This window comes from Lycium barbarum, chromosome 2, assembly GCF_019175385.1.
Source record: "Lycium barbarum isolate Lr01 chromosome 2, ASM1917538v2, whole genome shotgun sequence".
Taxonomy (NCBI): Eukaryota; Viridiplantae; Streptophyta; class Magnoliopsida; order Solanales; family Solanaceae; genus Lycium; species Lycium barbarum.
The window spans coordinates 134,027,006-134,038,362 of NC_083338.1; the positions used below are offsets into that span (position 1 = coordinate 134,027,006).

Below are 11,357 nucleotides of genomic sequence, written 5' to 3' on the forward strand. Positions count from 1 at the left end.
CTGGATCTTTTTTATTAAAAAATGGTAAAACTGATTTCTTTTTTAAAAAAAACCTGGAACAATGAAATATTTATTTTAAATCTAGAAAATTTGATTTAAAAAAAAAATGAAAAATTAGAGTTTTAATTAAAATATCTGTAATAAATGATTTAAAAAAAAAAAATGAAAACTTGATATTTTTTTTCAAAGTGTCCTAAAAAATCAAGATTTTCATGATTCTTTTAAGGCACTTCTTTAAAAAACAATGGATTAAAACTGGAGTTTTATATAAATATGGAAAAAATGATTTTTTTCAAAAATGTGGAAAACCCATTTTTTTAAATAATCCCGGCCAATTAGATTATTTTTTAAATCTAGAAAAAATTATTAGTTTTCCACTTTATTCTTAAAAGAATAAGTTTTTTCTGATTTTAAAAAAATACTTTTTAATTTTAAAAAAAAAGTTGATGTTGCATTTCTCACGCTCCCGTTGGTGTGTGACTACACTTGTTGTGCCATGTGACAACTCGGAGATGTATTAAAACCCAGTTAGCCAAGCTTAGGGGTGTCTTGAAGTATCGTAATAGTTTGAAGACTGAAATTGCAATTCGTGCCAAGTTTAGGAGTGTTATAGTTACTTCCGCTCCTAATTTATTCTTTACTGGCCGCTAGCATATTTTACATTTTTCTGATTGAACGTAACAGTAAAGACGATAATCTTCAAATCACACTGCAAATGTGCACATAATGTAAAAGAATAGGGATGTATAAATTTTTTGGTTTCATGGAGTAATAATTATATGCAATACAATTTGAAATATTTAAATCAAAAGGTCCACAACAGTGGGGCGACCACGTGGCTCATTCATAGAAAATTACGTGATGCGTAAAGTCTAAAGCATATATCCCGAAAAAAAAAAAGATCCAAGTGTATAACTTTATCCGGCAATAAAATTGACCTTTTTTTCTTGCCGTTTCTCTATCAAACATACCTCTTTTTATAATTTGTGAAACAAGCAGACGCTAAATGTTAAAACTCGTTGCGTTAAAAGTTACTCTTTTCGTTCTATTTTATTTAATGAAACACAAAAGTTAAGATGTTAACATAATTTATTCACTATATTAAGTAATAGTTGTTGAAAGAAAAATAATTAAATTGAATATTTTGCTTTATTGGCGGCTAACATGCATATTTTGCTTTTCTATTGAATGTAATAATAGCAAAGATACTTGCACACTAAACGAAATTTTGCACCTAGCACTAAAGACTCTTGGAGTCACTATTATAGTACAAAAAAGTCCAAGTGGATAACTTTATATGGCTATAAATTTGACCCTTGTTCTTGGTATGTTTGTACCAATTAGCTAACGAATCTATCTAGAAAAGGACGGCAGCCATGGTGTCTACAGGTCTTGCAAGTTTTCTACTTGTTCTTGTTGTTTCTTCTTCCTTGATCTTCTTTGTCACTGACGCACAGAGGCCTGCTATAGTGAATGGTCTTTCATGGTCATTTTATCAGTCTAGTTGCCCTCAGCTTGAATCCATCATTAGAAAGGGGCTTGAAAAACAGATCAAAGATGACGCGGGCCAAGCTGCTGGTTTACTTCGCCTTCATTTCCACGATTGCTTTGTTCAGGTAATTTATTTCATTTTTTGACATATATACTAAAACTAGTGTCAGTTGACCTGTGCTAAGCCTGACCAAACCGACGTTAAAAATTAAATTTGTAAATATTTTATTTGTTTTATTTTTTATTTTGTAACATCAGTTTGATACTTTTAAAAATATTGTTATATGATGAAATCAATAAAGTTAACTTATAAATGAATATAAATAATTAAATGTCTTCATATAATTATAAAATACTTTTGTAGACGTTCTTTCAAACTAAACCACACGAATTTTTTTACTGAAAAGTCAATGAAATATTCTTAATTTAAGCTTTCTTTTTCATTTTCTTAATTTAATGATCCATTTTATGAAATCTACATTGTAATAACTTTTTTTTATGTCGAACTTAACTATTTTGTCCTAAATTATATAAGATATTAATATCTGTTATTTCGCAGAATATTTTAATATTAAAAAAATGAGAATATATTTTTTTTACAATTAACTACAGTTGTTTTCAAACATTTTTAGAATATATATAGAAATAATATTTATAGTTCCTCTTTTAATATAGTAATTTTTTAGATAAATTTATTGTTGAATGAGTGTGCACATAAATTTGATTAGTTAACTATCATAATTTGGAACATTTTTTATTGAGACAGAGGGACTATATTTACTGTTTTTATACCTTTTAAAGCATTCAGTGATGATATAAGTTATTTGTGTTTATTTTCTTAATTTAAAACTTAATCCTAACTTAAGTGAAATCTTTATAAATTACTTATATTTGCCCGCATGTACGACACAAAATTACATGAGAAAGTAAAAAAAAAAATGTTTAATCTGATAAATAAAATTTAAAATAGCAAATGATAAATGGTAAAAAAAATCAATAAATAATAAATAATATTATAAGAATAATATTTTAACTCAATAATTAAGCCAGTTTTATATAGAATTTGAATGACATAATAAATTATTAGATGTGTATGATAAATTCTTAAGTAAAAATATAGTTTAAAAGTAAATTTAATACAGTAATATTTCCACATAAAAGACTCAATATGCATGAGTATGCTTTGTGGGGGCCACAACCTTCTTCATGATATCATCACTGTTAGTGGCATTGATAAAAGTCTTTAAAATTCTTAAAATTTACCAAAGTGTATGAGAATTTGCTAAGTAATTAAAATTTATATTAGGGGTAAATAGAGACAATTTTTATGTGAGGACTACAAAATTTGAGATCCTCTTGTATATATAGCAGTAATATTCCTAGAACTTATACATACCAAGCCTAGTCTCATAAGTGGGGTGTGGAAAAGGTAGGATGTACGCTCTCCCACATAAAAGTATGACAATACTCAGCCACCTAAATACTACACTCCTACCTTAATCCTCGACCTCTCTAGGTCATATCCCCAATAAACAGAAGATGAGTCATGTCCTATGTAATCACCTCCCTGATTTTTTTTCGGCCTATCTACCTCTCCTAATCAACCGCACTTCCTTATTGGTGCATCCACGCACCTTCTCTTCACAGACACGACTATCTCAGTCTCGCTTCCCTCGTCTTGTCTGAAGCCAACTCCACCTTATCTTGTATAACTTCATTCCTAATCTTATCTCTTATGCCCACACATTCACGTTAGAACTTGTAGTTTAAATATGTCATAATATTTCTACGGCTACAAAAATATTCTTATTACGAGTAAATAAGAAATTTAAAATCAATGAGTTTGTACATTAAAAAATGTGTCATTTTCCTGAAGCATACTAATTAAAAACAAAAAGTGTTCATTCTGTTAATTACTTAAAAGTAGATTAATTAACTCAAGTTTTTGTTGGATATATAATGCAGGGATGTGATAGTTCAGTGTTGCTGGATGGATCAGCGGGAGGGCCAAGTGAGCAGACTGCAAATCCTAATTTGACACTAAGAAAGAAGTCATTCAAGATCATTGATGATCTTAGGAAAAGGATCCAAGCTGAATGTGGCCAAGTTGTGTCTTGCTCTGATATTACTGCCATTGCTGCCAGGGACTCCGTTGTCTTGGTAAGATCGATTTCCTATGTTTTTACTACTGAACATTCCTTTTGATACCAAAATTATATACTTTTATAGATCATTAACATAAAGTTCAACTATATTTAGAAAAAAGGACTTTCCTGAAATTAAGACTGAATCATGGTGGGAAAATTTCATAAATTAGACTGTGAAGGTATCATGAATGAGTATTTGGTTTATGTCATTACTTTTCAAAGCGCATTTTGGTGCATGAATAGTATTGCACCAAATTTGGTGTAACACTATTCATCTACACCATTACTATTCATTAATATTTTTTTAATTATTATATAACACTTTTAATTTAACATATTATAAATTTTAATTTTTACATTTAGATTCCTAATATACCTATTCATCTACACCATTACTATTCATTTTTTTTATTTTCTTATTATATACACTTTTAATTTAACATATTATAAATTTTAATTTTTACATTTAAATTCCTAATATACCTAATTATTTCACTTTTATTTGAATTATCCATTAATATGTATAACGTATAATATTTGCTTACAATTTATATTATTTAAAAATTTATGGTATAAAATAATTTTATATTAAATGGTTATATAACAAAGGATTAAGAATTACATGGGATGGATATGTAAAACAAGAAAAAAAGAAAGGATTTTTATGAAATTAAAAAATAAAATTTAGGTAAAAGAAAATAATATAATATAGAAGAGAGAGAAGAACATAAAAGAAATATTCTTTTTTTGTGTAAAAAATAGTGCAATGAGTTGGAGTTAATTTACACTATTTTGGTGTAAAAAATGGTGCAATGAGTTGGAGATGCTTAGGCCCCCACGTAATATTGTATGGTCTTCAAATGTAAAATACAGAACTTGTAGATAATCTCATAAGCAAGTGTTGTACTCGTTGAACCTTCTATACTAATATCTTGTAGATAATCTGATGATACAAAGTATATTTAGGCTGTCAGTATATATAGTTATACTAGGTATGAGCTTATGGTAATTTCAGACCGGTGGCCCCAACTACGATGTACCCTTAGGAAGAAAGGACGGACTCAGCTTCGCAACAGAACAAGCAACCATAGACAACCTTGTCGCACCCTTTGCCAACACCACAACCGTCCTCAATCGCCTCGCAGCCAAAGGCCCCGACGCAACTGATGCTGTCGCGTTGTCTGGGGCCCACACCATCGGAATCAGCCACTGCACTTCCTTCACTGATCGACTCTACCCGAACCAAGACTCCACAATGGATAACACATTTGCCAACAACCTCAAAGGCAGTTGCCCCACAGCTGACTCCAACAACACGGTCAACATGGACATTCGGAGCCCTAACGTGTTCGACAACAAGTACTACGTTGATCTCATGAATAGGCAGGGGCTTTTTACTTCGGATCAAGATTTGTTCACTGATAAGAGGACTAGGGATATTGTCACGAGCTTTGCTAAGGACCAGAAACTTTTCTTTGATAAATTTGTGATTGGTATGATCAAGATGGGACAGTTGAATGTGTTGACCGGTGGACAAGGTGAGATTAGGAATAGGTGTGATAGGAGGAACAAGGATAAGAAGGTTGTTATTGCTACTGTTGTTGAAGAGTTGGAGGAAACCTTCTCTGCTTTGTTCTGAGTTTAATAATCTTTTGTTCTTGTCTCTTTTTTTCTTGTTGTAATAATAAGGTCTTAGCTTAGTATAATAATATCCTTTTTGCTTTGTTGTGTAATGTAAGGAGATGTGTTTTGGATCTCCTTATTGTTCCTTCTAGAAAAGTTTTCTATAGCTTCCATGATCAAAATTGTGTTAGTATATTCTCTGCCTTCTCTTTTATTGGTTGAGTTTGCATGTTGCATTATTTTACAAAGCATTAATCAAGTATTTATGTTTTTAAGTTAGCATTATTTCTGATACTTTGGAAATTTAAATTTGATTACCAGTACACCAAATAAATTTTAAAATAATTACTTAATAATAAGGTAAATAACAATAGGGTATATACTATGATGAAACATTCAGTCTAGTTATAAGACTAGCAATACATGCCCGTGCGATGCACGGGCCGAACATGTTTATTGATTTTAATTAGTCAGTCTTTAAGGTTTGTATTTTGAAAATAACTTTTAAAAATATTGTAATTGTTATTATATATAGCAACATATACAAAATGTATTTTATGTACCATCATTTTAGTTATAATTAAAAAATGGAGTTGATGGAATTAAGTCTTTGAGATGGAAAGATTTGGACTTTTTTCTCATTATCATGATAATGAAAGTCGTTCATCGATGTAAAAGAAAATTAGTAACAATATGAGGAAAAATTAATATTTTGATTCTAAATTTTTTTCTTTTACATTCTTTAATATTTTATATGTATACCGAGGTTGATATTCATTTCAATTAAGTAACTGTTCAATTCCAAACATAAGAACCATTGTTGTATATATTGAATTATTTAAAAGCAAAATTAATAAAATATTTTTATTAAATTAATTAAAAAATATATTATAATTTTCTATGTTAACAATTATAGATAAAACAAATTTTTACAAAGAAAGCAAAATTAGAAAGATATATGTTATATAATTAATCACCAAATTTTAATTCTGAAATGAAAATATAAAGAAAACAATAACGAGAGACTGCAAAAGAGAGTAAATAAGTAAAGTATTGACAATGAAGGAAAACGGGGATAAAATTCACTCCCTTCCTTCACTTTTACTTGTCGATGTTAACATATCAAGAAAACAAAAATTCTTCTTTTTAGTTTACCATTCACATTAATTATTTATTTTCAAATCATTTTCTGAGGCTATTGAGACTATACACCAATAAATATGGATATTATGATAAAATATAGTATACTTTATTTATTAATTCTCAAAGAACGTGAAAAGTCAAAAGTGAACAAGTTATGCATAGGAGAATTAAAATAACTTTTGGTACAAATTTGCATTGCTATTGTTCGTCATCTCTTCACGTTTAAAGTATTGACAAAGAAAAAAAACGGAGATAAAAGTCACTCCCTATGTTTATTTTTAATTCCACGTTAACATATCAAGAGAAAGAAACTAATATGATAATTATTAATTAGTATGAAACTTCAATTATGTTGATTGTGTATAAAGATAACAATTACGCATATATATATATATATATATATATATATATATTATAGGCATACATATTTGTATACATATCATCCTTTTTCTTGTATTTCTTTATTTATCATGGCGACCATCAAGCTAGGCAACACAAGAAGAGTGAGGAGAATCATTTAGAAGGGGTTGGCCATTAATTTCCATGGAATTAATGAGTGAATATTTGTGTGTTCTTATTATTAATTTTACCCTTTAATTACTCATTTTCAAATTATTTTCGAAGGCTATTGAGACTTATACCAATAAATATGAATATTATAGTAAAATATATACTTTCTCTGTCCCATATTATTTGTCACTTTCCCTTTTGCACGCCCGTTAAGAAATCAGAAGTAAAAGATGTATTTTACTATATTACCCCTGTCTCTCTCCAATAAATACATTTATTTTCAAGAACATTTATTACTAAGGGTAAGATGAGAAAGATTTAATTAATTTTGTCTTATAATTTTATCTTGATTTTGCAAATGAACAAGCAATTTGGACATATATTTTTAGTAATGTTGCCAAGTAATATGGAACGGAGAGGATAAGATGTAAAACATTTAATTAATTTTATTTTGGTTCTACAAATGAACAAGTAATTTGGACATATATTTTTAGTAATATTGAGTGCTTCATTTATGAACAAGTAAAAGTGCACGGACGAAATAAATATATGTCGGACAATTAAAATTGAAATGCATACTTGTATACATGAGCAGAGAATAAATAATCAGTAAAAAAAATAGTTTAGTAATGTGGCCAAGTAATACGGAATTGAGGGAGTACTTCATTTATTAATTCTTAAAGAACTTGAAAAGTCAAAAGTCAACAAGTATAAGTGCACAGAGGAAATAAATGTGTCGGAGAATTAAATTTGAAGTGCATACGTGTATACATGAGAAGAGATAAATATTCAGTACTATGACATATGACCACGTGGGATAAAAAAGTAGTTGGTTAAAATGTACAATTTATATAGCTTGTGGTACAAATTGATATTGCTGTGTTAATCCTCTCTTCACACTTAGATTTATTAGAAATAGAAAAGAAGAAAAATATATAATAGAAAAATAGATATATATTTTTAGTAATGTGGCCAAGTAATATGGATGAAGGGAGTACTTCAATTTTATTAATTCTTAAAGAACGTGAAAAGTCAAGTATAGTAATGTGGCCCAGTAATATGAGATGAAGAGAGTACTTCATTTATTAATTCTTAAAGAACGTGAAAAGTCAACTAATGTGGCCAAGAAATATGGGACGGAAGGAGTACTTCATTTATTAATTCTTAAATAACGTGAAAAGTCAAAAGTGAACAAGTAAAAGTGCACGGAGAAAATAAATATGTGTCGGATAATTAAAATTGAAGTACATACATGTATACATGGGAAGAAAATAAATATTCAGCAAAAACGTGAAAAGTCAAAAGTGAACAAGTAAAAGTGCACAGAGGAAATAAATATGTATCGGAGAATTAAGTTTGAAGTGCACACATGTATACATGAGAAGAGAATAAATATTCAGTACTATGGCATATATCCACGTGAGATTTATAACAAATTAAAGTGCACAGAGGAAATAAATTTGTGTAGGAGAATTAAAATTGAACTGCATATGTCTATACATGAGAAGAGAATAAATATTCAGCTAGAACACGAAAAGTCAAAAGTGAACAAGTAAAAGTGCACGGAGGAAATAAATGAGTCGGAGAATTAAATTTGAAGTATATAAGTCTATACATGAGAAGGGAATGAATATTAAGTACTATGACATATGTCTACATGAGATATAAAAATAGTTGGTAGAACTGTACAATTTATATAATTTATGGTACAAACATTCATTGCGTGTATAATTTTTAACGCCCATGATACAACCATGGGAAGCTGTGTTCGTCACTTTACCCCACATTTATATATAATAGAAAAATGACAAAATTGGCAAAAGAATATTTAATTTTTTCTTGATTTTCAAAAGTAAACAAGTACAAAAATAATAATTTATTTCTAGCATATTTGGACAAGTAATCATAACGGAGAATGTATTCACTTTTAGAGCCTGTTTCGATGGTCTTAAAAAAAACAGCTTATAAGCTGAAAACAACTTATAAGTAAAAAAAAAAAAAATTGGGGTAGGCCAACTTTTTTTTTTTGGCTTATAAGCTGTTTTCGGCTTATAAGCTGCTTTAGATAAGCTAAGCCAAACTGGCTCAATCATTTTTTTGGACTTATTTTAAGCACAAAATAACTTTAAGCTGGTCAGCCAAATATTTAAAAAAATTGAAAATAGCTTATAAGCTGTTTTCAGCAACTTATAAGCCGATCCAAACGGGCTCTTACTATAAGTAGGTACCGCCATATGTCATTATATATTAACTAAGATTTGCAAGACTGTGGGACTTTGGTTGGTAGAATGATGGTTGATATATTTACTTTGCAAGTTGCAACTTTAATTAAGGGCTGAGACTATGGATTGATTAATCATATTTCCTACTTCTTTGAGCCAATGAAGTTAAGGATATTTTTTTTCTTTTTGAATGAAGGATATTGAGATAAGCATCATTATTATACTATGAAAATCTCAGAGGCGATCATGTTCACAATTGAGTTAAAGATAGTGGTAGCTGTTGAGCATGATCACTCGGTTTCTTGTCATTAAGTACTATTAATTGTACTTATGTATGACCATAATATTACATGTAGAAATATGAAGATAAAATCCTTATAAGTCTTTACTCATAATACATACGAAGATAAAATCCTTATAAGTCACACCATATTGAGTTACGTCCAGTTTTATTATGCATAATTAATACGAAGATAAAATCCTTATAAGTCTTTACTCATAATTAATACGAAGATAAAATCCTTATAGAGTAACCCTTTACTCATAATTAATACGAAGATAAAATCCTTATAAGTCACACCATATTGAGTTACGTCCAGTTTTATTATGCACTGCTATCAATTTTAAAAGGATACAATTATCTCTTACAAATAAATGACTCTGTCCTTAGTTTCCTCATTTTTATCTCTTTTGATATTTATGTTACGGTCAATAAAGCTATGTATACCTAAACTAGTCTCTATAAACGTGCAGTTGCACGTTATTCCCTATAAACTAATCTCTATAAATGTGCAGTTGCACGTTATTTCCTATCAATTTATTACACAAAAAAAAATGTTAGCTAATTTTACTTGTAATTACATTATATTGCAAAAATGTTATTAGACATTAATTTTAATAATTGGGTAAAAGATGTTATTAGAAAATTTAACATTCTCAATTTTATAATAACACTAACTTTTCAAGTTTACAACATGTACTGAGAAATACTTAAATCCTACAAACTTAAAATAGAAATAATGCACATTCAATAACCTATCAAATTATCACGCCTCTTACCTTAATGACGCAACTTCTTTGCATATTGTGTTATTATTAGACAGTCGATCCATTATGAAGAAGAAAAAATTAGATATTTTAATCTCAATACATCATCTTTAGTTGTTGCTAGTACACGAAGTGTCTCTTCACGAGTGACTTTAGCATCCTCCAATTTTTATTATATCCTTAATAGTTTGTTCTATGATTTCTTCAATTCCTTTTATTTGGAAAAAATTATAATTAATTTTCTTCTCTGAAAGATGATTGATGAATGTGCTTAAAGTTACCATTGATTATTGAAATTAGATTTGCAATGAACATAATGTTATTTAGTGACTGAATATTGATGAAATTCAAATGATATATATTAGTCAATGCCATAAATGTTAGAATTTTATACAACACATTTTCTATTTAAATGAAATATGTTAATTGTGCGGGAACCAATATTTAGGCATACCCCCATAATATTTGTATGTTAATTGTGAGGGCCAAGGCAGAGTTTTGCATGCAAAACTCTACTTCAGGAAAAGTTTCAAACTCTACCTGCAGGTAGCGTTTTGTATGCCTGCAGGAAAACTCTACCTGCAGGTAGAGTTTGAAACTTTTCCTGAAGTAGAGTTTTGCATGCAAAACTCTGCCCGCACAATTAACATATTTCATTTAAATAGAAAATATGTTGTATAAAATTCTAACATTTATGGCATTGACTAATATATATCATTTGAATTTCATCAATATTCAGGTAGAGTTTGCATTAAAAATTTTGCCTGAGGCATGCAAAACTCTGCCTTGCGAATCCCAACTTATGCCTTGCATTTTTTTTTAAAAAAATTTTGACTGAACGAGGGTTCGAATTCGGATCCAAGGAGCTTCTAGCGAAGGGCAAAACTTAAAGACCAGTGCTTTTGAAGGGCAATCTGCACAAAAAACTCATTTTTAACAGAAGCACACAAAAAACTTTTTTTTTTTTTGTACATACAGAAAAATTACTCTCTCCATATATCCCAATTTGTTTGACACTTTCATTTTTCGAGAGCCAAATGAGTTATTCTTTGACCATAATTTTTTCATATGTCTTTTAAATATTTTATATTATTAATTATGGTGACTTATGGTACTTTTTATGTAGTTTTCAAATATGTAAATTTAATTCTCTAAAAATTCAAAGATTTTATGT

General features: G+C 29.0%; 1 protein-coding gene across 1 annotated transcript; it reads left to right on the top strand.

The window, feature by feature from the left end:
- Positions 1-1,252: 1,252 nt before the first annotated feature.
- Positions 1,253-5,451, top strand: LOC132627363 (peroxidase 12-like). The gene is made up of 3 exons (XM_060342677.1): positions 1,253-1,616; positions 3,457-3,651; positions 4,654-5,451. Exons 1-3 carry the CDS (start codon positions 1,377-1,379, stop codon positions 5,275-5,277), a joined length of 1,059 nt encoding a protein of 352 aa, XP_060198660.1. The 5' UTR covers positions 1,253-1,376; the 3' UTR covers positions 5,278-5,451.
- The last annotated feature ends 5,906 nt before the right edge of the window (positions 5,452-11,357 follow it).